We start from the raw sequence: 27,199 nt of genomic DNA on the forward strand, positions 1-27,199 counted from the left end.
GTAATTTTATGACAAAGATGTCATGTAGCACAACTGGTTAAAAACTTCTGACATCTGTATATGGGGTTTGGCTAAGAAATCTCACAAGAATACGCAAATGTCTTCTGAGTTCTGTGCGCCTTTTGTTATCATAAAGCTGTACGTGAGAATTGTTAACAATGAAGAAGTCACTGTTTTGTTGAACACAGTTCACATAACTTTACGCATAATACAAATGCTCTGTTTACCGAGACTCTACTGAAATGTAGTGTGGCCTTAAAAAAAAAATCAGCGTCAAACTCTGGGGAAATCCGTGATCGTGACGTCACTGTGTGAAGGCAGCCGGGAGGCGGACCTGAAGGAGGACGGTTCACCTAACTCTACAGCGTGTCTGAGCAAAATGTAACATGGATGAGGAGATCGCTGAAAGTTGGGAAGAAGCTGCTGATAGTGGGGTAAATAACAAATGTCTCAATGTAGCTTCGGTTAAAGACGCATGTGCTTCTAGGCGATTCATTTTAACGACGAGTTAGCTTTAAGAAGTTCCCATAACGCTGTTTAACGTTAACGGGTCTTACGGGCCAACAATGTGGCTAAAGCTAATGTTAGCTGTAAGAAACTTGGCGAACAAGTAGCAATAGCTCGATACTGAACCAGGCTTAACGCGGACTTTGCCAAGCAAACGACTGAAGCTGTTTGGAATAATTTCGCGTTGAATGTCGTTAATGTGCTAGATTTTTAGCTAACGTTGGCGAGCTAAGCACTATGGCTTCTGACGCGAGCTAAACCCCGGAATTCCAATTGAAATGCTAAGGTTCAAGTTGGCTAATGTAATGCTAAGCTGGCCATTTATTGCTCAGTAGAAAATGTGTCAAAATAAAGTCAGTTTATTTGTCGGCAGGTATAGGCACTTCGCACAAGAGCACCAGAGCCCATCTTCATATCTAAATTTGCCTCATATTCATTTCGGCATACATTTTTAAAGCTTAAAACATATCTTGGAAAAAATGACATCCCCGCGTTAACCTCACAGCCAAAGCAGCTCGTGGATGGCGACAAGCAGCGTTGTCAATTTAAGAAGGAGGAAATTTGTCAGAAAGTGAATATAAGCTTCTTTAAATAGGCACCGCTACGTTGTCGTTCATTTTCATGGGGCCTGATTGAAAGTGGTTGTATTGTTCAGCGTGTTCTTCCCCTCGCCTTCACAAGGCCAGGCTGTTGCGCGACTATTTCGGCCATGTTGTCAACTAGTTCCCGGTTTGATATCTAGTTATGTCACCAAACTGGTCAGTTGGTATCACTCAGCTAACATTAGGTAGCTGTCGTCACGGTAGTTTGGCAAACGCTCGTTAGCTGGTGACGTCACGAACGTGGCTCTTGGTTGGGGCTGGCCGGAACTTCAGAAGCTCCTCAGCTTGAACTTGCGGGTTGATTTAACGTATTTTGCTGGGGGTTCGCCGGTACCTCTGCTAACATCTACATTTAGTTTTCGTTGGCAACATCAGGCGGCTAATGTTAGCAGGCGGAACACTCACTCTGTTATGACTTGGCAGCTGTTGTGCACATGTATAAATAGCTTGTAACTGAATCCCAACTTCAATCCACTTTCCCACTTATTGCCTGCTGAACTTCTTCCTATCTTGAACGTTTCATTTGTTTATATGTAACCTCATGCATGCTGGTTTTCCACACAGGAAATGGAAAAACGGTTGGAAGAGAAGCTAAGGATCAGCCAGAAAGAAAAGTAAGGATTTTAAAGGTTGAAGAAAAATGTTTTGTGTTCTTATGCTTCTTGCTGTTCCCACTATACTTGTACCATTTATAGCAATACCTGCTTTTGTTAATACAACTTTTTTTAAAGACTTTAATTCTATCCTCTAAACCTATTAGCACCCATTTGTAGCGGCCTCTTCCCATCTGTCATGTAAGTAAATTTACATGGACGGCCTCTGTTGTTTTGCTTCCAGGGATTCCAGCAATTCTTCAAGATCTCTGAAGAAAACCATGGTGATACAGGACGACTCCTTACCAGCTGCACCTCCACCCCAGATACGCATTTTGAAGCGGCCTGCGAGTAACGGTTCTCTGACCTCTGGCCTGAATCAGAACAGGCCTACACCGCAGGTCAAATCCCTGGCCCAGAGAGAAGCAGAGTATGCCGAGGCCAGGAAGAGAATACTGGGCAGCGCTTGCCCAGAGGAGACGCCTCAGGATAAGCCCAACATAGACAGGTAATACTCATCAAATATAACTGAGGAGTTTTAATCACAGCCTAACAAAATGCTTGCTTACTTTAGGGAGCTTAGCAGTCATTTGACAGAACAGCAACCTACGCACAGGCACAAGTATGAAGTTTGTGTTTCAGTCTAAAATGCAAGGCAGTCTCTTATCACAATTTCAAAACGGGGTTGTTTTTATTTGACAGTAATCTATACTCTTGGATAAACAGGAGCTTTGAGGACACGATTACTAGGATGGGTGGACTTCATGTCCTCCCGCTCTGAAGATTACGGCTAATTAATATATCTTTTGGTTTTGGTTGAAACTTACTGATCACAGAAAGCTTCCCAATCCTTTGCATTACTTAATGTGACATTATTTGATTAAAAAATAGGAAGTTCTATTCATTTGATTTGAGTTTTGCCACAATCAGTGTTAATGCAACCAAAGTGCAGTAGTGTAAAAGTTGAAAGTTTGATTTGCATAAGATTGTTTTTTTTTTAAAGACAAAACTGTAAAATCGTGTGCAGGTACTTGTCTCTCGTGACACGACAGGAATCCTTTAAGTAGGACAGTTCTGGAGTAGGACGTCCATTCGAAACAAAAACTATGACTGAACATTGCCAACTGGCAGTGAGTTGTGTGCAGTTTGTGTCAAGCTGTGGGCATATGGAAAAGACTGCTGTCTCTAATTTATTCCAGTTTCTTTTTTTTTTCATGCCAGACCAGGGCACAATAACTCTACACTGCCTTCAGAGGACACCAGATCAAACAGTCACACTGTCCGGCAGCCAGCCGGCCCAGACGGCACCCAAGGGTTCCGACAGCACAGATAAGTGCACCTAGAGGGCCCCCCAGCCCCTGAGGGAGAGAGATAAAGGGTCTCTTGAGAGCAAATGCAGTACTGTATTCTTAAAAACGTCTTCCTTCAGTTCCCACGTACACGGGGATCTATAAGTAAAGCATCCTTGCTGTCGGCCTCTTTCACAGCCGTCTAGGACCGACAGGGAGCGAGGAACTCCAGGAAGAAGTCCAATGAAAACGTGCTCTCATCTCTCCCCACTTCAATCTGTTTGGCACTGTGATTATGGACATCTTCTGGACTCACTGTGATGTTCCCCTTTAAGAAAAGCTCCTCGCCTCCATCTGTCTCCCCTCTGGTTCTAAGTGGCTTCACCAGGGGATGCCAAAAGGACAAACAGAAAGACTTAAACAGAGGAGGAAAAATGAGGGGCCATGTTAAAATGAGATGAGCTGGTACTTGTGCAGCAGCTTTCTCCCAGCAATAAGACGTCACCTTTTTGTGTTTTTAATTTTCAGATGTTGGCTCACTAAATTTTAATCTCATCTTTCTCTCGCTTGTCTTTATCAAATCTAGGGTTGTTCTGATATCTAACAGGTAAAAGTATGTCTCTCTCACACACACATACACCGCAAGAATCTGTTTAGAGCAGCTTTTTATATTGAGTTTGTTTTTTAAAATAAACATAGCATTTGCTGTTTTTAAGAAATAGGAAATATGTTTTCCACCTTTATTTGGTGGCAAAATCTGACAATATTACATGTTGGGTTCTTTGTATGGTTTAAACACCTGGAACTGCAGCTGGTGTCTAAAATGCACACACTGCTAATGAGTACTTGACTGAGATTTTAGATATATCAGGACACCACCTAATATGTAAATTGCCATTTGTTTCTTAAAACAGGGGTTAGGATTTATGTGTGAAGTTGTATATCTGACAAGGTATGTTTACGTTTTTTTTTTTTTTTAAAGCTTTCTGGCTGTCTTCCTTAGACTGTCATTTCATTTCTATTTAAAAGTAAAGGCAAAAAAGATGAGATGTTGGATTGAAGTCCATTTTAAGTAGCTTTCCTGCAGTTTTTTCTTTAAGAAGAGGGCAGCAATGTCAGAGCAGTATTTTTTAACTAAAAAAGAACCAAAAGCCCTTTTTTTAAAAACAAAAACTAATAAAAAAAAAACCAACAACCTAAAAATCATTATTTGAAGGTGATGTTGGCAGCAATTTAAAGAAGGGTCAGGTGGTGAATTTACTGCTGTACCTCTCGAGCCTCACTGTCTTAACTCCACCTTGTTGGCGGCGTGCTTCTTTTCTTCACACACCCCACTGAAGTACAGCATGTAGGAACTCAGGTCAAGTGAATGAGGCTGAATGAATGAATAAGATTGTATTTTTCCAGCAGGGTTGATTGCTCATACAGCTAATGTCCGTATTTAAGCTTGGGTTGGCACTTAGAAACTGTGCTCTATAAATTGCAATGTAACTGAAATGATGTCTATGCCCCAAGGTGTATGAATGTTGGGTGTGTTTTGTTTTTTTTCCCCACAGTCAGCATTTTAGTCACAAGAATGGTGAGGGATGGTCCACTGCTTAAATGGAGCAGCTAGATGCGATCCAGAGAGCAGTTGCCTTTGTGGCTTTCAAAGACCATTGTGTTCAATAGATTTTCTTTTTTTTGGGAAACAGAGGAGATTTCAAAGCCATATTAAATGGTGTGACATAAACACAAAGTTCTTACAGTGGTTGAATTCAGCTTGTGCCTCCTGTATCACATCTTTACTTCCTGATTATTTTTTTTTGGGTTGTGTTACTGTATTTCAAGAAACTGAGGGTGAGTTCACAGTACTGGTAAGCGATTTTTGTTCAGGAATTCTAACGACAGAGCAGGAGTGCGAACACAAACTGCCTGTAAATACTTTAATAAAATGATTTGGAGAAAAAAAAAGTTTACGTTCAGTGCTTTGCATTGGAAAACACATTAAACCCATGGAAATAACTTGTTAAAAAAAAACAAAAAAACACGCAGCTTAAATAAAAATAGTTTATTATTGAAGACTTTGCATTGTTGGTCAAGTTGGGGATGTAGTTTGGCTCAGATTACAGTCACGGAAGGCCAAGCAGATGCTAGCTAAAGCACACAACTGTATCTGTGGGGGTCAGAGTTTGATTGAGAGGCGGCCATGATGTAGAGTCTGACAGAAGAGAGTCCAGCTGTTTATACTGTTTCTTAGACGGACGCTTCCCTCGCAGCAGTCGAAGGCAGTTCAAAAGACCCAGGTCTATCAGCACCTGGGAGGAAAAAACATGGAAGTGGTAGAATTCAGGGAATCTGTCGATATACAGTACTGCACAACAGTACTGAGGCACAGAAATTATATTTTGCTCAGAAAATGACAAATTATTACTGTCTCAGCTCTTGGCTGGATTTCTGTTTATTTTATGTTCATCTGATATAAGTTACTTTTTAGACCCAGCACTTTTATAAAGAGTTTTTTTTTTTTTAAAAAAAAAAAAAAAAAAAAAAAAAAGCAAGTCAGTGTCCAAAGAAAATTTTGAAAGAACTTCAGAGTCTTGAACTATTGCTCAAGACCTACTTTGCAAAACAAGCCTGGCTCCTTGAAAGCAAAGTATAAGGAAATGAAGTGTGAAGACTTTTGCACAGTACCGTATCTCACTTAAAGCAATGAAAGCATCATTATTACTATTACCCCATTTAATTTGATCCCTCTGTCCCACTGCAGCCTGTTTAACAGTCTACAAGATGTCAAGGTTTATGATACCGTGTAACCTCTTGCTTCTTATTGTTCCCTCACTGTTAACTATTTATTTTTTTAGATGCTTCTCTATTTTATTTAAATGTGGCCACAGTTGTTAAATGTTACATTTACAGTTACATCAATTCACTACAGAAAAATCCCATCTTCTTTATTCAGGCCTTCAACACCTCTAGAGTGGACTATGTGTGGTTAGTCCAAAATGCTGCTGTGCATCTTTTAACAGGTATCAGAAAGCATGGTCACATCACTCCTTTGGTCAGCACTGCTGCTTTTAAAATGTGCTATAATAATAAAAAAAATGAAAGTCTACAGTAGGGCCTTATTCTAGCAAACATGTTCACTTTAGAATATTACGAGCTTTCTATCACAGCCACTGTAAAGATGTCTGATTTCGTTGATTTTGCTGCGTAGTTTAACAGACAGGGAATCTGGGAAGCTCCGTACAAATCACTCACCTCCACAACAAAACAAATGAGGAAGTTGAGAGCAGCCAGACTAACGAGCAGCAATTTAAAATTCATGTCAGAGATGTTGTACAGTTGAAGTAACCAGCTAAAGACAGCCCCAGGATACAACACCAGCCAGGTCGTCACACCAAACTGGATGAACAGCAGGATAAGGAAAACCACTGGGAAAAGAAGAGAAAAACACTTGTGACTCAACTGTCCTGCATCAGTGATAAGTTTCACTAATAATGTTGAACTCAGTATGACTTTCATGAATAGTTCTAAATTTGCCCAAATACATCGCCCTCCCAAACTGAAATCATCCTCCTTTGGCATTTGAACATGTTGACTCACTGTTGTGATAGAGGGGTTTCTTGTGGGGGTAGCTCTTGGTGACCACCACTGACATGATGATGTACTGGAAACCTGATATGTCAAACACACAGGTGTTTTCGAAGTTTGGCAGATTGGCTGTTCCGACCTCAGTCGCATTGAGAGGAATATACCTAAAAATGAAGGAGGAGACAAATAAGAGTTAAGTGCAGAACACGTGGGATGCTCTTTTCTAAATCTGCATCTGAACACACAGAAGTCAACGTAAACAGTTTTCTTGAGGGCAGTCTGATGAGAAATAAAAGCTATTTTGCTGACCACTCCTCTGAGGTTGTGATGAAGAGCGCAGCCAGCTGGCCCAGAGCGATCATGCAGGTGTGGATGAAGAGACTGCCCAGTACAGGCAGGGCCAACAGACTAGCCGCGGGTCTGGAAGGATGCAGCTCTTCACTAGGGCCTCCTCTTCCCATCACAATGGCCAGCAGAGTCACCAGAAGAATGTCACAATACAGGAACTGCTGGTCTGCTACGCTCGTCTTCACCTGAACACACACCAAGAATGATTATTTAGAGGAGAAAAAAAAAACAAACCTGTGTGATTTAGGACTTTGTTTTGTTTTCACGCAGATCAAGTCAACCGAACTGTGGTTCTGTTTAGCATTTGGTGTTAAGAGACTGCACAGGTCACATCTTATGGGCTACCAAAGTGTTCAATATTAAGTGAAAGAACATTTTCCAAATTTTAAAGTTTGAGCGCCACATACACATAGTCATTTCCATTTGCTTCTAAGAATAACAGTTAAAACTGCTTTTTTTGAGGAGAGCTGAACAGAATGCATTGTGCTTTCGCTCATGCCGTTTTATTAAAATTTTTTAGCCACATTCGTTTCTCACTACCTGTAGACCAGGTTGTACCGTTTTGTTTTGGGGGGGGGGGGGGGGGGGGTTCACCCTTGGCAGCGAGAAGTCCAATCAAGCATTTGTGATAACTTGCAATGAATGTTTCACATCGCTATGGAGGAACTTTGCTCAACTTTTCTTCGGAGAACTGCTTTCATTCAGCCAAAGCAGAGGGTTTTCCAGCATGAGTGACCTGGATGACCTTCAACGAGCTCTTGGAGTATTTTTGGTAGGCTTGCCACTGTAGGTCCACCACTGTTCCAAGTTTTCTCCATTTGTGGATCATGTCTCTCTCTGTGGATCCCTGGAGTCCCAAACCATCAGATATTTAACCCTTTCCAGACTGATAGATGTTGATTAATTTGTTTTTAAGCTGCTTTTTGAGATCTTTTTGCCTGTTTCGCTTTGTCAAACAGGTCACGTGATTTCTTCATCCAACAGGTCTGCTAGTAATCAGGCCTGGGTGTGAAACTGAACTCATTGTTAAAAAAAAACAAACAAAAACAAACAAATGCAGCTAATCACATTAATTCATAATTAATATAGAGGGTGGGATGAAGAGGGGGCAATAACCATTTCCCACAGGGCCAGGTACCAAAATGTAGGTATCATTACACCTACATTTTGTGTTATCTTTGTCTTTGCTTATCTGAAACATGTGTAATGTTTATTATGAGTTATTTATACACATATTTTCATAAATTTTCAGTTTATTTCAGTCATTTTATCCATAAAATGTATGTTTTGGTTTATTTCTACAATGGATGAAAAGCTGGCAATAAATTGCAGCTTCATGTTTAAGGTGATCTACGGGGACAAAGCAGAGAAAGATGAAGGAGTTGTGATCTGCTGATACTCACCGTGTAGAGGATGATGACGGAGCAGAACTGAATGAGGCTGTAGAGGGCCATGTATCTAAAGAGACTGAAGGAGGTGACCAGAGAACATCGTCCCTCTCTGAATGGAAAAAGAGGAGGAGGGGGGGAAAAAAAAGGACAGATTATTTTCTTTTTGCAGACACAAATGAGAAGTTTGGTTGGTTTTCAAAAAGACTTCCCCCATCTGCTTTGTGTTTTCTAGGCTTTTAATCTCAGGCTTTACCTGATAAGCAGGGGCACACAGCTGATGTTTTCAGTTTTGGAAGTAAAAGGTGAAGCAACTGAAGCCTCAGCTTCGGAAAGAGAAACCCCGACATCAGCAGCTCTTAGTGCCCCGCAGTCATTGGCCCCGTCTCCACACATCCCCACTCGGTAGCTTCAGAAACAGTAGCAGTATTTCACAGTTAATGTTATAAAAATGACTCTCTTTCAGTATATTTCTACTCTGTTTTATTTTCCATTTGTTCTCCTTATGTGTCAACTCCTTTCTAGTTTGTGTACACTACAGAAACTGCACTCACTTCAGTTTTTGCAGCTCCTTCACTAGCTGGGTTTTCTGGTCAGGGGCCATGCGTGCAAATATCGTGGCTCTCATCAAAACCTGCAGTGACAGCAGGTTAAAGTCATTAGTGTGCAAGTGTGGTGCACTGTCAAAGTATTCCTGTTTACACAGTTTCCATTACCTTCGGCAGATACTCAGGGAAGTGGTCACAGAGGACAGCAAAGGACTTGCCATTGATAGCCAAGTGATAGACAAAACCACCCTGATACAAACCCTGAGAGAGGAGGAGAGACATCAGTAACAGTAACTCGAATGAATCCTGCCGGTTAAAAAAAAAGTAGGCCATAGCTGGACTTATGCATACAACTGTCATAGAAACAGAAAGCATTCAAGCTGTTAAGAAATGTGTTGATATGAGAGAGAGATGAAGATCACACCATTTCATTTGCCTTCAAAGCTGCACAAATTTGCTTCCATTAAAAATGAACTATAACCAGGCAACAATATGAGTCCTCGACTTTACTTGAGCACTGAGGTCATTTACTTCCATGTTTGCAGGCCACAGGCACAAACACAGAAACCAGGCGTGACATCAGTGAGCAACACTTCAACAGGAACTCTTTCACAACGTAGCCGTTTCATAATTTCATAGCTGCTAGTGTGACTGTAACAAACATTTTAGCAACAGAGTACAATCCAGAGTGGAGTGTCCCATTTAAGCAAGACCAACCTGAGTGATGACCTCTACTGAACTTTGGCCAGAAAGAGCTGCGTCCTCCTCCAGGCTGAACCTCAGGGTGGGCATGGACTGGGCAGTGTGGGGGGTTGCAGTGATGAAGATCACCTTCTCGTCAGATCCCACCATCCCACAGGTTTTTGCTACATTAACTGCTGTTAGAACATTGTCCCCTAGGGTTAAAAAGACCTTTAAAAAACCCATCTGTGTCGATTCCTGCAACTTTCTATCTTATAACAAGAAATATTATAAGTTGCACGGTCAGTGGTGAATACAAAAATATTCCTCACCAGTGACCATAATGCTGCGAACGTTCGCGTTTCTCAGGATGTTGATAACTTTGGCACTCTCAGGCTTTACCAAGTTCTTCATCATCAGCAAACCCAGGAAGTGCATGTCTTTCTCTACTTCCCCTCTGTGGACAAACAGCTTGATCAGCAAACATATTAAACTTAAAGATCATTTTTTTAAAAATGGATACGTTTTTGTGCCACAATTAAGCCAGAAATATAGACTATGTTCTTACCGCTCAATGGTGCTTAAGTTAGAGTTCACATCTAATGGCTTGTAGGCGACTGCGAGAACCCTGAGGCCTTCACTGGAGAAGCTGTGCAGTTTGCTGGAGAACTGTGCTGGAACTGGAAATGCAAACATTCCATTTTGGACAAATGTCATAAAATAGGAAAACGTACTGCAAAAAAACAAAACGTGAGTGAATGTCACTAAAGCTATAGTTATGATTCGTGTCAATTTTGAACCTGTTTGAGTCTGGCAGAGGCTCGCCACCATCTCTGGAGATCCTTTGATGAAAGCAAGAGCTGAGCGCCCTCCGTGGGTCACTGTCACCACACTCATCCTCTGCAGGGCTGAGGAGAAGGGAAACCTCTGTACAATGGCCATCGCCTCATCCGTGGACTGAGAGCAAAATGAAAGAATAAATGAAGACTTTCGGCAAGTTCTTGATCTTTCCAAATGGCAGACAGACAGAAAAAAAAAAAAAAAAAAAAAAATCACACTGCTTAAGCTTACGCATTTTCATTTATCCACCTGCCCTGGCTACATCTGCTTTCCAACTGTCTTTCATTAGAAAAGAGGCACAAACCAAGTACATCTTTCATTATCAGCAGCCGAAACACAGGAGCAACTATTTGAAAAAAAAAAAACCTAAAAAAAAATACCGCTGCCCATATAACAACTTTACAGTCAGTAAGCATTCGCTTTAATAAATCCTACTGATCAACCTGTATCAGTGATAACAGGGATACTCACTGCTCCATAAGCTTGTTGATCTGGTGGTCTCATTACTGCCAAAACTTTGTGGCCTCCAAACTCTGCATTTAGCACACTGCCATCTCCATCTGGCTCTTGAAGAGTCTGCAAAATCAGAAAAAACTGAACTCCAATTCCCATTAATGTTTTCAGATTGTGAAACTGAAAGAGCCTCCAAGCATACATTTTCATCAATTATTTAAAAAAAAAAAAAAAAAACAATCCAAATTTTTAAATGAGATGCATGCGAGCTCAAGCACTTTGAAATAAGTAACACGGTAACATACCCAACCAGTGGACTCGACCATCTTAAGCTCCAAAGGGTCTCCGAGGAGCTGGCCACACAGCAGCGCAACAGTGTGACAGCAAGCCAAGCCGGACCTCAGGTGCCCCGGAGGCAAAAGCCTGGGCTCAGGCACCAGCTCTGAAAAACCGGCAGGCCCCGCCTCCATCACTCCCCACACATCCAGACCCTCCTCTGTCAATGTTCCTGTCTGAGAAAACAGATGTACAAAGCACCAGCAACATGTAAAGTCGCTGTGGTTCATCTATGTACACAGCACACTTCTAGCAACACTCTCCCTCCTCACCTTGTCAAAGCAGAAGAGTGAGACCTTGCCACAGATGTTAATGCGCGGTGGACTGATGCAGAAGATGCCACGTTGCTTCAACCTTCGCTGAGCGTAGATTGTGCCAGTAGTGATGGCAGCAGGCAGAGCGGGAGGCACCGCAATGGTCACAATATCTAGACTCCTAATAACCAGCTCTGCCCAGGTCACCTGGATACACATCCAACCACAGGTCAGTGATAGCATTTTACTATTCGAGCAAAACATGAAGGCACTAGAGATGCCACTTACATTTGATCTATAGAGGACCACAAAAATGTAAATGGTTCCAATGAGAGCTGCAGCAGTGAGATGGGGAATATTGGAAAAACTTGTTATTGGGTCAAAAGGCTTCATGTCTCAATGATAACCAGGTTGCTGTTAAAGCTCTTACCAACTGAAGCCAGGATGAGCAGGAACTTGACGGCATCTCTGTAAAAGCGGAAGTCGATTGGCTGAGGATATAAAATGGAGCTGACCAGGTCACCTTTGGCTGTGAAAAACCCTGCGGATAATCCACATACAAACAGAAGTGGTTTCACTTGGTGTATAAACAGTTTAAGTGCCAAAATATATTTAATGTATAATTATTTGCAACTGTAAACCCTTTTATATTTTCTTTATACTCATGTTTATTAATCACTTCAGGAAAGTCTGATCCGTCTTGCCTCAGTGAAAAATATTTCCGCATGGAGTCAAACCATCACAGGGTCCCTTCAACTTGCAAAATAAACTCTAAAAGAACGAATCACATCAACCGTTTCTCTACTCACCGGTGCTTGTAACAACAGCAACAGCCCCACCGCCTCCTGGTCTTCCTCCCTTTGCCTGAATGAGCTGCGTACCGGAGAACAGGGTGTGTCTGCGCTCAGTGTCTGAGCTGTACTTCCTATCACTAGCCTGCAGTGGAGTCTTGAGCACGGGGACACTTTCGCCTGGACACAGATGACAAGAGCAGATTACTGCACACATTCCTCAAAAGTCAGGCTGTAATAAGAATTAGTAACACACTTTTATGACCAAGCGCCACGACCATTAGTTGGTCAAATAATAAAAATGTGTCTGAAGCAAGTTATGTACCCTCTTTTGGGCAGACTCATATACTAAACATTCATTGAATAACTAGCACTGACATGTAAAGTAGTTGGGAAGTGAAGAAAATCCCTTCTGATGGCCAATTTGTTGCTTCAGTCACACTCAAGGTTGTGAAATGTGACTTGACTCTAGCCTTGATAACACTTTTAAATTAGTCTTGTGGGCACGACGAGCAAATAACATGACCACTGAGGAGCACGGCCAATCAATTTTGTTTTTCTACACATTAACTTCAGATGCGGAGAATCGGGTCAGGACCTGGTTATGATAGTTACATAGGGACATTGTTAAAAACTGTCGTCTCTCACAAAGCAGGAAATTGTCTGCCTCACATTTATTCTCACTACTGGAACGACTCAGTGTGGTTTATCCCAGGGTGCTACCTGGTTAGAACACACTGAAGGCACGATGCAGGATCTACAAATTCATCAGACTATTACCTGTTCTAAAACATCATATGGGCCATAGAGCTATCATACATTACACAGACTGGCAAATAAAATGTCCAAACATTTGCTCTCACGTGCACCTCTGCAGGATGTCTTAGAAAAGTTCGAAATGGCTGTTTGAAAATGTCTTTAGGTGCTGTTAAGGTCAATTAATTACCTGTGAGCATGCTCTCATTGAGAAGACACTCCCCAGCCAGCAGGGCAGCATCGCAGGGCAGCAGCATACCTTCCTGAGGGATGATCAAACAGTCGCCGGGGACCAATTCCACTGAACTCACACACTCCTCCTCTGAGAAAACACACAGTCCAGTACAGATGTCTATGCGAAGGCTTCTGGAGTGACTAGTCAGAATCAAAAACCTACTAGAACATGATAATTTCACACTTAACTTTGCAAATGTTTGTCCTCGTGACCAGTCCTGCACTAATGTGCTTAATGTAGTACTTTTCTCTGTTTCTGCATGTGTAACCTTATAGGCAATGTGGAACCAAATTATATTTTCTCAAAAAAATAAATTCATATTAGAAAACATCTGATTAAAACAAACAAACCAACAAAAATACCCCTCACCTCCCGACTTTCTGCGAATAGTGACGGTTGTGATTAGCTGGGCCATGTTGCGAAGCGTGATGCTTTGCTGATCACAAAAACATAAATACCATTATTCTCTCGTTTCAGTGCTTAAACACAGTCAGTTACAATTCCAGTGTGTTTCTGATAACAGGCTCACCTTCCGGGTCTCATAAAGTGAGATACTGATGGAGATGACAGAGATAATAAATATACATATGGCATAAATATAATATTGATCAACCATCCAGAGAATGATGCTGAACATCTGGAACACATAGAATGGGTTGAGGATCTACAAAAACAAAAAAAGAGTGAAAAAATATGTTAAAAAATATATATAACTGGATGCATCATGTGAGCTTTTTAAATAAATTATTACATCCAATATTTAAAAGCCAAATGAAAAAGAAATCGGTATGAAGGTAATCATGTATCCCACCTCCTGAAACAGCAGCTTTGGGTAAGGCTTCACAGGCACATCAATAAGATTTGTTCCATATATGGTTCTCCTGAAAGAAATTGTGCATTTGATTATTCAGCATGGTCCTCTGAGATTAGGGAATGTGTTGTGCCCATGTGTTTCCTACCTAAAGCTCTGCTCCAGGGGACTCAGTCCCTTTTGGGAGCCATGCAGGTTATTGCAGGTCCAGTCCTCATTGAGGACACTATAAAAACAAATAAATCCACTTTTTTTTTCCCACAACACAACGAGTGCATTAGACTACTAAAAGAGTGAATTTTGGGGGTATGTTCTTCTTTTTATTTAAGACACACAAACTCATGAGTCTAGTTTAGTTGAATCCCACTGCATTATAGTTTTTTCCGTACCTAACACGACAGAACGCGCCTTTCCTATCCACCCAGACGTAACGCAGTCCTTCAAACAGGTAGTACCGCAGCAGTGTTTTCTGCAACACAATAAAGCTGTCAGATCTTGAAGAAGTACCATTCAGGACAAAAGGTTCTGCTGAAACATCTGCTTTACCTCCTCTTTGTACAGCTGAACTGTATCTCTGGATTCGGTATCCTCTGACTGTCCAAGCAACTCCAAACTGGAAAGAAACAACCAAGTTAGATTAGTTTTGTTTAACAGTTCTCTTAGATACATGTACACAGTTGAAAGGCTTAGGGTGTGTGAATATATAGACAAGTAGTTCACCTTCCCTCCTCCATCTCCTCTGTAAGGACCTCCACCACATGCTGCTGGCCAAACCTGTCCTGAAGGAAAAGGTTACACAAATTCACCAGTTAGAGTTGGAAACTGGACACTTTCTTAAAGCAAGACAGGAAGTATCCAACAGAAAACTGCCATTCAATCTGGGTGATCAGAACATCACAAAATAAAGTAAAGTAATAACTGTTCAGGTTAGTGTAAGCAGGAGTATTTCACTAAAATGTTCCAGTACCTCAGTGATTCACCCACCTGCTGTTCAAACCTTCTGTTTACATTTGGCAGCCAATCTGAAGACAGTTGGCGTAAAAGGAAGCTGGTCTTAATGAGAGAGGAACTAAAAAAGCTTGTTTCAAACTGTGAATGCAGGACACCAGGAATACAAAGCTGGAGATGACGCCCTATTTAAAACTTTGAAATGGAACTATCATTGCATATATTAGCAAGCATATATTTTTAAAAAGTTACGTAAAGTTACGCTAGTATGCTGGATGCCCTTCCTGACGCAACCCCAAAGGGATTTTTGTTTCTTCCTGGAATCTTTTGTTGGAAAATGTGTAAACAACTATACATAATACATATACTAAAACTCTATGACCAAGCCAGTTTTTGCAATAAGAAGCCTAGATTAAGTCCTGCAAGGACAATGTGGAACAAAGTGATAGGCAGTGATAATAATGCCAGCCATCAGGTTGAGTTTACTTCAGCATAGGAACTGTTTGATTATCTCACTCTGAGAAGCAGAATATCCGCCAAAGCTGGAGGGCAGGACTTGCAGCGGGCAAAGACACCAAACCGTGGGCGCCAGTGAAACACAAGCAGGAGGAGCCCCAAGGACAGCAGGGCAGCCAGTCGACACAACCACACCCGCCAGCGCACCCACTTATACCCCTGAACATCCTGGTGGGAGAGAGAACCAAACAGGATTTCAGGTTCAAAATCAGACTCATTTTCACATCCACACAGCGGTTCATTTCCATAAATCTAGTCAACTTATCATTGCTGGCATTGCATGTTAAACAGCCACTGTAGGAAGCCAGATTGTGTCAGGTATTGTCTTTGGAAGTGATACTAAAAACCACAAATGAGATAAGTTATTTATAACAAGGTCACAGAGATTAACGCGAGTTCTGCATCTACAGGTGACAAGTGCTGGGCACAACATCAAGTCACCAGTTTCTGCACTTTCACTTATACAGCATTTGATTTTCCCAGTGTAACCTTTTCTTTTCTATATCTAACTCACAGCTAGATAACAAACAACACACACCACAACAGGAATCAGAAACACTGAGTAGGTTCTTACCATGTGTGTGTCAGGACTCAGCAGGGGGTCTCGAGGACTGGGTGAGGGGAGTCCGCTCTGCGGCTCCACCACACTACCTACAGAACAGGATATGCAGGGTGAATAGTGCCTCTGTTAAAACATTAACATGAACTGAGCAGCATAACACACACACACACACGCACACATACATACATACACACACACACACACACCCCTTCAAAGTCAATATTGACAAAACGCAGTGCAAAGCTTGTGTCCGGTCCATGCCGCAAACTTGAAGAAGACTTTCTTTAATGTGAGACATCCTGAGCAGGAATTCAGATACAAATATTAAAAAATGTTTTGCCTCTGCAATGTAGTCTAAACTGAACAGGGAGAGCTCTCCAGTCCAGGAGAGTGCAGGTAAAAACATGTCACAGTTGTTCATCTGTGTACTTCTAAATAAATAAGATCACAATGTATATGATTTTTAGGAGATTCAAGAGTCACCATAAACTCTAATGAAGTCAATCCACGCATCTCATTAAGCTGGTAACACTGAGGTTTTACGAAAACATTAACTTTACAGCGCGAGAGAGGTGAAAAGCTCGCTATAAACTCATACCGATAACAGCGAAACAAAAAACAAAATCACAATAAACGAAGCTATTTTCAGAACAGACTTCCGCTTCCAAACAGCTGGCTCGTATCGAAAAGAAAACCACATTCCTTTACTTTGAAAACACAATTAAGGAATAGACTGACCTTACCGTCAAAGCGCGATTAAAATTAAGCCTTTTCCCTAAAGTTACGGATCAGACCACCTTGCAGTGGGGCTTCGGCTCCTTGTAACCTGCACTGATCCGGGCTCTTCATACCTACGAGTCTAACCGGCTTCTGATACAAACCCGTCACACGAAACGTCACCCGGAAAACTGCAGACAGGACGTTCATTTTTATTTATTTTAATCTAGTTTTTGCATCATATCTGAGACTACGCATGCGGACAAATAGACAGGACAGTTACATTAAAAAAAAAAATGTACTGGGGAAAGGGGAATATTATCTTATTATTATAAAGGTAGCTAACAGCCAGAGTGCAGCCCGCCCACCGCCCCGGGTAAGGTAACCATGGGAACGGCACAGTAATTAAACCGCACCTGCGCACAGTATGAGGGGTATTCAATACCTCACAGCTGTTTTCTAGCACAGACATTACACTGCTGCTTTCCCTCGTTTGAAAACTAAAAGAACGAGTTATTCTGGTTCATACGCGCGCGCGCGCGCACACACACAGTTAGAGACAACAACACAATTAAGTTTCTGTGCTTGTTTGCGCCACCAGCTATCTTAAAATACACTGGATGTTGCTGCAACACTGTGGACAGTGCTAGCTGAGAAACAGTGATTGCTCTCTGCCTTTCTTATCGTTAGCTTTGCTGAGATAAAAGACAAAGTGGAGATAGCAGAGGGCTAATCTGCACCTTTACCAGATCACCTACCCCCATCTAGTTTATGTCCCAGTACACCTTAAATACATTTAACTACATTTCCACAGATAACAAAAGAGAGAAACTCTACAGAGGTAAGAATCTACATTTTAAGGGGAAAAATGCCTTTTACAGCCAAATGTTTTAACTGGTTTATATCAAACTTCTGTCTTTCTATTAAAATTATAATTAGACTGAAGACGGTGCTTTGTCAAAATAATTTTCAACATGACTCCTGACTACCAGGTTTTGCTTCTAAAAAGACTTACATTTGCCTACCTCATTTCACTTCAAGACCAAGATGATATTGATTGGAAAAACAAGAAACACACACACGCGCACGTATCAAGTTATTATTAAGACAATATATTGTGCATGATAAGTGATTGTATTGGGTGTTACCATAACTGCTGCATGTTCATAATAAGAATATGATGTACGACACACGCACGTACACACGCACGCCACCCTGACCACAAGAAACAACCGAGTCATCTGTTCTGCCATGCCTGTACTGCAGTCATGTGGAGGATTATCCAAGTTGGGCAATTTGACCAAATCACATGCTCACTTTGGTCGAACTAGGCCATACTCAACCATAAGAAGCCTGTAAAGTATCATCTATTCATTCACCACAGTGGGCCTTGATTTTGAAGTCATTCACCACGGTTTTCTGTGTACCTAACTATTTGGAATGGCTCATTTAACGACATGTTGCTACTCACCAGCTTCTACCAATTTTCTTTGTAAAAATCAGTGCTTGATTTCATCCGGTTAAGAGTCACCAACTGATTCAAATAGGTCACCCATGTAAGTTGTCATCTCTTTACAAAATGTAGAGCACATTGTGCACAAACTTAAGAAAGCCCAGACTTTCAATTTCACGATAAAACAGAACTTACACAGAGTAAAATTTCTGCAGCGTCTCAAAAGGGAAATGCCCTGTGTGCAAAAAAAAAAAAAAAGACTAGACAGACACAAGACAGTCATCTGAGCTGAGGATGCAAAAACAAATCCTTGAAATTAAATAACCCAATACTGGGCTTTTCTGCCAGGACCAAGAGCCTGTACACCCAAAGGATAACCTTGCCATCTTGATATGGCCAGTAAATTCCTTTGTTACATCTTAGCAACTTAGAAACAGTTTTAGCAACAACAGCAGTGACATTTACTGACTCGGAGCCCAAACAATACTTTATGAAAGTGCAAAAGGACACAAACTTATTAACACGCAGCACAAGTGCTAGTATTTGTAGCTGCAGCAGATACAACAGCAATACCATAAGTAACAGTAAATTGAGGAAACAGTAGTTTCTGTATTGCTTTTGTAAGTAGCAAAAGTAGGGCAATGGTGAAGTCTTTAGATTGCCAAGGCCTAAAGGGATAAGCATTAATTCATCTCCAGGGTATTATGTTATTGGCTGAAATTTCACAAGAACTTGACTGAAAAATCAGTGGCAGCAGGTCTTATAGAGCGACTGTTGTCAGTAAGTATGGAGGAGGTGAGAAGAGAGGTAAACAATGAGTGTCTACAGGGTGGGGCTTCTGTTATGGTTGGGTCTGCATTTCATCTAGTGGTGTTGGGATCTTGTCAAAACTGACAGAATTATGAATGGAGCAAAGTACCATCAGATTTTGACCCGCCATACAATGCATGGAATTGGAAATGTCTGATTGGCAGTGGGTTTATGGCAATGGCCAGTGCAGTAAAAGCACACATTTATAGAAAAGTAGAACACTATCAGTCATGAATTGGACTGTCCCCAGAGCCCAGACCTGAACATTATCGAAGCAATGTAGGATCATCTAAACAGAAAACAGAACAAAAGCAGCCAACATCCAAAGAAGAGCTTTGAATGTTCTTCAAGAAGACTGGAGAACTATTCTTGAAGACTACTTAAAGACATTTTTATGAAAGATGCCTAACAGAGTTCAGACTGTGCTGAAGAATAAAGGTTACTTCCTAGCTTGCTTGAACTGTAAAAACTAGGTTGCTGCCTTATATACTGTATTTTCATTTACGTTTGCACATTTTTCGATAAATCGCTGCACCTTTTTCCCATTTTCCTACAAAAATATAAAGAAATGAAAGGTGGCTCGCTTCACATTAGAGTTGAATTTCCAGTAATTCTGGATGCTTATCTTTATTAGCAGCCCTTTGTCCTTTGTTGACACTATACTGACATAGTACACAGTCGATCAAATGAAAAAATAAGAAAGTGGGACCTTAGTACGCAAGCTGACAGAAGATGACCGTTAGTTTTTGCCATCAGTGGCCAACATTTATCCGTATCTAGCGAGATAACAGAGTTGTGGCTAACAGTTAGCAAACACAGTGTGTATGTTTGCAGGAAACGTTCCCTTTAAAGCATCCGCACTTACCGCGCCTGTTCATCCCGTCATCAGATCCCGCATACCTCTCATACCATCATAATGTTAATGACAAACAGTTTCCTCCTCCCGGTCATAAAAGCTTCTTTCAAACCATGCAGCGACCCAAACTACAATGACACATGTCTACGGATACCCTCCTCGTCCAAAATTGTGACGACGCAGAAATAGCATTACGTTAAAGAGCGTGGTACGCGAAGCGGTGATGTTTACTGCTGGTTTGGTAAGGACCACAAATATCTGCTCATTTATTTCACGTGGCGCGTTTTCCCAAATAAAGCCGTCATGATATGCGTGAACAGTTATTGTTTTAGGTGCAGTTCATGTGGATCACGCATATCATGACAAAAACATGTCATGTTTACATGTCCCTAGAAAGAAAATTGGCATCCAACAAATTAACTTTGGCCTTACACGAAAAGAAAGGTTTACATTTTTATTAAATGGCCAAAAATAACAAATAAAATGCTATGACCTAATATTGGAAAACCCGTTTAATTAAATTTAAATACCAACCAATCGTATTCAGCCATCGCCAAGAGTAGAGGCGGGTGCAAGGGCGTAGATTTGGTTTTGGCATTGGTGGGGACGGATGATTCAACCACCGAACCACCTTTTTGTCTTTGCTTCTTGATAAAAAGGGAGAAATATACTTGCCTACATATGCTATTCTACATGCTTTTAAACCATTTAAAATTACAATTCATAGTTTTATATGTGAATTATATAATGTTAAATTACTATTAAATGTATTTTAGACTTTAGTTTACTTCAGCCATATTCCATATAAATCAGGTATCATACAAAAATAAAAATAGCTTCAAATACAGTCATGACAATAAAAGAAAATGACTTTAAGGACTTAACAACATTACTTCAGTTATATTACACCAACATCTCTTATATACATTAGCACTAAGGGAACACTGAATGACCTGGTGGGTTTTGTCCATAAAACTACTCATCTAAGATTACCACAAAGTAAAAGATTTCTCAGCAAAATTATGCAACATTTTAGGCACACTATACAAACATTACTGATGAGTCACTCATCAGTAATGTTTGTAGGGTGAGTGCATTTTTAAAATAATTTCTGCAAACTGCACTACAAGGTGGAATATTTGCAAAATCATGGCTACCTCATGATATACTGTCTCAAAATTAACCCTATGAATATGTTAGTACCATTAGGATGAAATTTTAACGTTAGACGTATAATTTTAACAGCCTCTGTAAACTAATATCCTGGCTTGCTCGAGGCTGCCATTTTCTCTGACAGTTTAATTAAATCAAAATTAGAAATGCTGCTCTGTGAGACTGAGATAACTAATAGAGCTGCCTGCTGTGCAGTTAGTTTCCAAAACACGTTATTCATGGTTCAAATGTTAGACTGATGTGGGCCAAAGCCTAGCATAGCCTGTAACGTTGTTATGACGGACACATTTTATGAGGGAGCTTGTAACTTACAGGTTTCTTTGAAAAATACTTTCTTATATCCAGGTTCTTCCTTTGCGCTGCCATCCTCCTCTCCTCCTTGCAGGTCCTTGCAGCGCAGGCTTGGCGCTGCTAAAACTAAATAGAGCTCCCTGAAAGGCACAGCCAATCACATTGGCCATATTTGTCACATGAGGTAGGATTCCAGTAGAGAACGTAATTTAACTCTTTCTGCGCCGACCGAATGAGACGTTGACAGATCGTTATTTCTTTCTATTGGGTTTGTTTTTCTTTACTCGAAGAGATCAAATTATTGGTGGGGAAAATTCAATAATTGCTGGATATTGGTTGGGACATGTCCCTTCCGTCCATGCCAAATCTACGCCCTTGGGTGGATTAATCCAAATATCGATACCTACGCTCTTATATGTATAGATACCAGCGCGATAGGACCAATACTTTGTTTCTATCCAAGTTCACCACGCAGTTAAATAAATTAATAATAAATTAATAAATGTGTTAAATAAATTATTTACTTGCCAATGAAAACATATACTTGAAACATGAGCTACTAAAAATGTTTGAATCTTTTTGCATTGACTGTCACCTCTATTTTATTTATAGCCTACAACACATTAAAACAAGAGAAGCTGACCTAAAGTTGGTTAGAGACAGGCACATTTCAGGTCTTCAAAAGAAAAGTTTCAACATACATGCAAAACTGAAAAGTGTGAATTACTGTATTAACTAATTATTGTGGGAGGTAAAAAAAAAAAAAAAAAAATCTGTTTTAGTGGTCATTAGAATGTATCTAAAATCTGCAAACTCATGACACACTGCTCTTTCTGGCATAGCTGGTATCTATACCAATAAGAGCGTCGGTACCTTTAAAGATAAAAAGTATTGGTACTGGTATCGACAATATTGGCCCTGTATTTACTTAGTGTTGGATCAATACCAGAATGTGCAGTATGACAGAGCACTACCACAAAGGCTGGTATGGAGACAGTGCTTTAGCATAACACGGGTGTAATATTACCTGGTTACATTTTACCACTACTCATTCTGCTAAGAATATTTATGGTCCAAAAAAAATGTTCTCGTTTACACAGTGAAATCGGCTTACTACAGATCAATAACACATGCAGCCCCGTAGCTGTTGGGCAGCTTGTAGGTGTAGGACATCAAAATTTAGAATTCGGGTAGCGCTTGTCATTATGACAACAGGTGCAGATTTTTCACCATAGGTTATTTTTTCCTCTTTGCCATGAGCAGAAAATTATGTCACTGTGACAAAACATTTGATACGTTTTCATCTCATTATCCTTCAGTATTGGAATGAAAGTTGCGAAGGTGATCAGCATATGAGCATGGCCTCCATATCAAGCTTTACTTGAGTTTAATGATTATGCATATAAATATTAACAATCTGATACAATTTCAAGCAAATGTAGTACTGCATGCAAAAAGGAGAACTGTAGTCCAACATGTCACAACACTTGTACGGCATTTCTAGCATCATTTTCTCAGAATTTCCATCTTCCTGTTCACTTAAACACACTTGGACTCATTCAAACACATAAGACACTCATCAAGAGCACAAAATGTACAGTTCTAAGCAAGGTTTACAGCTGGCCTCCAAAGTTTGAGGTATTCTCAGTGGATCTTGAACCAGTTTCATATTCACACACTCATGAAGCTGCTGCTTTCTTCTCTTTGTAAGTCGCCATCATTTTCTTGATCTCAGCGATGGCCTTTCCCGGGTTGAGTCCCTGTAGAGAAGTGAGTCAGACAGAGTGAGAAACTGAAAGTCTTAACTGTGAGGAAGTGTGTGTTTGGTCACATCGGAGCACCTTGGGACAAGTCTTAGTGCAGTTCATGATAGTGTGGCAGCGGTACAGCGAGAAGGGGTCCTGAAGTTTAGACAGGCGCTCCTCTGTGAATTCATCACGGGAGTCAATCATCCACCGGTACGCCTGTGGGATAAAGACACCAAATTCAGTATCAATGGCATCTCCACCAGCAGTTAAAAAAAAGAGCTATCTCCCTAACATTATAATAATAATATAATATATTACCTACCTGCATAAGGACAGCAGGTCCAAGATATTTGTCTCCATTCCACCAGTAGCTGGGACAGCTGGTGCTGCAGCAGGCACAGAGGATGCACTCGTACAGGCCATCCTGTTATGTTAGACAGTCAAATACCAGCTTATTCTGCCTGTTTACTCAAATTAGCAACAGCTCCTAAAACGTTGCTACCAAATTAATTATTTATTTTAATGGTTAAACCAGAGGTGTCAAGCATGACGCCTGGGGGCCAGAATCGGCCCAGTGTGAAGAAAGACAGACATTTGGACTTTTAACTGCATTCCTCAGGCTTTACAGCTTCTCCTAATGACAAAAAGTTCCCCCATGGCATCTCACAATACAGCAAAGTAATTACATTATAGATTTCTGTAATTTTACACATTTACTTCTTACAATTTAAGCCAAAAGAGTCAGGCTGACAGATTTCTTCCAATTTACTACAGCAGCATTTCTTTATCATGTAGGAAAACCGAGGCACACTGTTGAAATGAAGCTTCTTCATCTTATAATAAGATATCCCATTGATTAAATCTGTAGTTAAACTTCTGAAGACTGACAGAAAGTGGAGTTTCACTGGTCTAGCCTACATAATATAAAAGTTGGCTGTATGTGGTCAGCAATGTAAAATAAGTTTGACATCTCTGGGTTACGCGATCAGTTCTCAACGTGTTATACAGTACTGAATGGCTTCAATGTTGCTTGTGTTAACCATGTGAATCACGTAGAGATTAAAAGAATAAGTTTTTTTCTTTTTCTACCAGCTTCTGTCTGTCCTCCACTGACTGGAAATACTGCTCCTTCCCCTCCTGAGATTCATCTTTCTTTTTCAGGTAGGGCTCGATGGATTTGTACTGCGCGTAGAAGTTGCTCATATCCTGGTGGTAATAAGGAGAGACACATGATGAATGTAATAAACTGTAATATATTTTCTTCCACGTCGCTTGTTTTCTCGCAGTACTTACAGGCACCAGATCTTTGACGACATACATGTGTGGAAGCGGGTAGATTTTGGTGGGTTTGCTAGTGTTGGCGTCGATCTTGTTGAGGCACGCCAGCGTGTTTCCTCCATTTATATTCATGGCACATGAGCCGCAGATACCTGAAGATATTTGAGATATTCACAGACAGTCAGTCTGAAACCAAGTCACTGATTTCTTTCATTCAGAAATTGTTCACATTATTATGTGCAAACAGAATCCAAATAGCCTCTCTTACCCTCACGGCAGGAACGTCTGAATGTGAGCGTGGGGTCTATTTCATTCTTGATCTTAATGAGGGCATCCAGAACCATCGGCCCACAGCTGTAATAATGAGGACACGTCAGTAGATTAGACAATGGCATAAAACGTGCAGTAAAAAGTAAACATACTGCTCAGCAGCCTTCTGTTCAATGACCAGTTCGTGACTTACGTGTTGAGATCGATTTCATACGTCTGCATTCGTGGTTTGTCTCCGGACTTGTCGGGGTCCCAGCGGTAAACCTGGAACTTTTTGATCCTGGGTTCAGGAGCCAGAGCAGCTGCAGTCTGAGCATGACGCACCATCTGTACCACAGATAGTAAACAAACAATCCCAAATGAACTGAAGTGAACATTCCCAAGGTATCTGAATAAGAACAGTACAACAGCACAGTCCAATTAAAAACATTAGATATGTACAAAGGGATGCCTCATGATGTGACATTCCTGTTGGAGGTGTCATGTAAAACTAATCTGGGAGTATCCTGGAATACAAGAGTCTAGTACGAGTGCTAATGCATTCCCTCATATGAACAACAGCAACAAGGGCATTTAATTTACAGTTATAATGACAGACAGTACACTTAGATGCCCTCAGATCAGTCTTTGTCGTGTTGTGTATTTACACAACACAGTTACTTACTGTACGCTCCTTTTGTGTAAGATAGTATGGAGTCTCCCCCTAGTGGAGGCCTGAAAGAACTGAACTGAAAGCGTTACATCACCTTGCGGACTTTGGTTATCTAACTGACTCTTCCAGGACAAATAAAAGATTAATTTAATGCATTAATAACTGATATATTTATTAGAAGTTATGAAGTGTATAACCTATATGCACTACCACTCAACAAAGAGGTCTTTACGAGGAAAAAAAGTTATCCGACAGTTTTCGCTTGACAGCTGACTCTGTCAAGTACTCTGTCAAGTCAGAGTTACACATAGGCATAGGATACAAAAAGGCATATGCTACACATAGGCATAAACACTTTGTGATAATATCCTGTAGCCTAGCAAAAAAGTAAACGGTGCACGAACCAACAAAAACAGCCATTAATAGTTACGTCAGTGAAGCCTTCAAATATCGAATTAGATGTTTTTTGTTGGGTTTTTTTTTTTCTACTTACCACCATCACACTAGAATTCCTAAAAGCCAAAACATTTCTACTCAGACACGCCACCGACATGTTTCTGCCTGGATATTTCTGACAGCCACAATAGTCTCGGTCACTTTACGTGAAATGCTGTTGTCTGTGCTCCTGATGTAAGCCGAGACCACGCCCCCTACGTGTTTGACGCAGTGAACGTCTTTTTTGTTGCCTTCACGTCCCCTCTCGAAATTCTTTAAAGTCGTCAAACATATTAGTCTGCTCTGACTAAAGCTCGTGCAGAATTACGTGAAGCATGAAACGAGAACATTTTAACATTTTAACAATCATGTATGAAACTCTGCTTAATCACTTAGCTGGGCCGTAGGGGTAGGTTTAATCATTGGTCATCCATATTTTTCCGACAGCACCTGAAAGTAGCATACGTATGAGACTCTTTCACAACTCTCATTGCTGGGTCAGTTCCATACTTTAAAATGCAAGGTTGTTGTTTGGAGTAATTTATCTTAGGTTATGATTGTAATCAATTCTCTTTGTCCCAAAACCCTAATCATTGCTTTATGAGGAAATTAATACTATTTATCTATCTATAAAGACACCATATTTTAAGATATTTTCAAAATTTAAGTTAATCCGAAATGTTTTACGTTCTTTTACATGGTTTATTTTCGTAATACAGAGCAGAGTCACCAGAACGTCACTCCAACATGCTGGTTGCAGTTTCATGAAGCATCTCAAGGAACACCCTGCCTGTCTGCCAGTGTTGGTCAAGTTACTTGAAAAAAGTAATCAGTAACTAATTACCGATTACTTCCCCCCAAAAGTAATCCTGTTACTTTACTGATTACTTATTTTCAAAAGTAATTAATTACTTAGTCATAGTTACTTTTTAAAAACACGATTTACAACCTGAATAGGTGATAAAGCAATAGATCTTTCAGCCCAATTCTAATTTTTCTGCATAATCCATCATACAAAATGTAATCAAATGGAAAAGTCTCTTTTTAAAACTTGTTTTATTAATTTTAATCTTTTAACTGTATGCATCAAACAAAAATTTAATTAAATGCAACATTCACTGACTGGAAGAAATTTGTTTAACATTTAAACCTATTTTCTGCACATTCCAGCACATAAAATAAAATATTTTTTGTGTGTTTACACTCACTCTTTCAAATAGATGCAAGTAAAACACAGCAGATAATAAATAAAATCAAAGACTAGCGGTCCTGTTGCTCTATTTTCACCTGTAAAGCAGGAGTGAGATAGGTGGAGGTTTACCCTGGTGCAGGTGTGTCGCAGCGGTCAGTTGAAGAATCCGCGAGTTTCTCTGTGAATTTCCCATTATGTCGTAGAGCACTCGGTGCTTGCTTGGAAGTTTAGGGTTTTTTTCGCTGTAAAAATAAGTTTTCTTCCCACGCACAACTGACGCTAATGTTTTTGTC

The 27,199-nt window shown here is 40.5% G+C and overlaps 3 protein-coding genes across 5 annotated transcripts; 1 reads left to right on the top strand and 2 right to left on the bottom strand.

The window, feature by feature from the left end:
- Positions 1–299: 299 nt before the first annotated feature.
- On the top strand, positions 300–6,094 carry szrd1 (SUZ RNA binding domain containing 1). The gene is made up of 4 exons (XM_085146202.1): positions 300–434; positions 1,674–1,723; positions 1,947–2,210; positions 2,924–6,094. The coding sequence occupies exons 1-4, from the start codon at positions 387–389 to the stop codon at positions 3,033–3,035; spliced, it is 474 nt and encodes a 157-aa protein (XP_085002328.1). The 5' UTR covers positions 300–386; the 3' UTR covers positions 3,036–6,094.
- Positions 4,664–20,120, bottom strand: atp13a2 (ATPase cation transporting 13A2). 3 transcript variants are annotated; one of them, XM_085146197.1, is made up of 29 exons: positions 19,877–20,120; positions 16,044–16,120; positions 15,470–15,637; positions 14,726–14,784; positions 14,552–14,618; positions 14,395–14,474; positions 14,154–14,231; positions 14,006–14,075; positions 13,724–13,858; positions 13,564–13,630; positions 13,150–13,281; positions 12,222–12,383; positions 11,843–11,953; positions 11,701–11,747; positions 11,431–11,619; positions 11,128–11,334; positions 10,841–10,945; positions 10,330–10,486; positions 10,098–10,209; positions 9,862–9,986; positions 9,566–9,744; positions 9,017–9,109; positions 8,855–8,934; positions 8,557–8,709; positions 8,316–8,412; positions 6,874–7,097; positions 6,577–6,728; positions 6,232–6,404; positions 4,664–5,288 (listed from the first exon to the last, which is right to left on the bottom strand). In XM_085146197.1, the coding sequence occupies exons 1-29, from the start codon at positions 19,887–19,889 to the stop codon at positions 5,124–5,126; spliced, it is 3,477 nt and encodes a 1,158-aa protein (XP_085002323.1). In that variant the 5' UTR covers positions 19,890–20,120; the 3' UTR covers positions 4,664–5,123. The 3 variants fall into 3 exon arrangements, with proteins under 3 accessions (XP_085002323.1, XP_085002324.1, XP_085002325.1); XM_085146198.1 differs by lacking the exon at positions 19,877–20,120 and adding an exon at positions 16,775–19,401; XM_085146199.1 differs by lacking the exon at positions 19,877–20,120 and adding an exon at positions 16,770–19,401.
- A 2,581-nt stretch (positions 20,121–22,701) lies between these two features.
- Positions 22,702–25,920, bottom strand: LOC146494975 (succinate dehydrogenase [ubiquinone] iron-sulfur subunit, mitochondrial-like). Its single transcript, XM_085146200.1, has 8 exons — positions 25,773–25,920; positions 24,821–24,954; positions 24,626–24,711; positions 24,373–24,509; positions 24,169–24,285; positions 23,402–23,503; positions 23,173–23,295; positions 22,702–23,091 (listed from the first exon to the last, which is right to left on the bottom strand). The coding sequence occupies exons 1-8, from the start codon at positions 25,830–25,832 to the stop codon at positions 23,011–23,013; spliced, it is 840 nt and encodes a 279-aa protein (XP_085002326.1). The 5' UTR covers positions 25,833–25,920; the 3' UTR covers positions 22,702–23,010.
- Positions 25,921–27,199: the final 1,279 nt, after the last annotated feature.

This window comes from Neolamprologus multifasciatus, chromosome 20 (genome assembly GCF_963576455.1).
Source record: "Neolamprologus multifasciatus chromosome 20, fNeoMul1.2, whole genome shotgun sequence".
Lineage (NCBI taxonomy): Eukaryota > Metazoa > Chordata > Actinopteri > Cichliformes > Cichlidae > Neolamprologus > Neolamprologus multifasciatus.

Bases quoted from the DNA above. Each gene is read 5' to 3' on its own strand.
- LOC146494975 (XM_085146200.1), bottom strand. From the start codon at position 25,832: ATGTCGGTGGCGTGTCTGAGTAGAAATGTTTTGGCTTTTAGGAATTCT. The intron at 24,510-24,625 runs GTAAGAGAGGCT...AAATATCTTCAG, and splicing joins CAGACGTTCCTGCCGTGAGG to GTATCTGCGGCTCATGTGCC. The intron at 24,286-24,372 runs GTAAGTACTGCG...TATTACCACCAG, and splicing joins TCGTCAAAGATCTGGTGCCT to GATATGAGCAACTTCTACGC.
- szrd1 (XM_085146202.1), top strand. From the start codon at position 387: ATGGATGAGGAGATCGCTGAAAGTTGGGAAGAAGCTGCTGATAGTGGG. The intron at 435-1,673 runs GTAAATAACAAA...TTTTCCACACAG, and splicing joins AAGAAGCTGCTGATAGTGGG to GAAATGGAAAAACGGTTGGA. The intron at 2,211-2,923 runs GTAATACTCATC...TTTTCATGCCAG, and splicing joins GATAAGCCCAACATAGACAG to ACCAGGGCACAATAACTCTA.
- atp13a2 (XM_085146197.1), bottom strand. The intron at 10,210-10,329 runs GTTCAAAATTGA...TTGCATTTCCAG, and splicing joins CCTCTGCCAGACTCAAACAG to TTCCAGCACAGTTCTCCAGC. The intron at 7,098-8,315 runs GTGAGTATCAGC...GTGTGTGTTCAG, and splicing joins CCGTCATCATCCTCTACACG to GTGAAGACGAGCGTAGCAGA.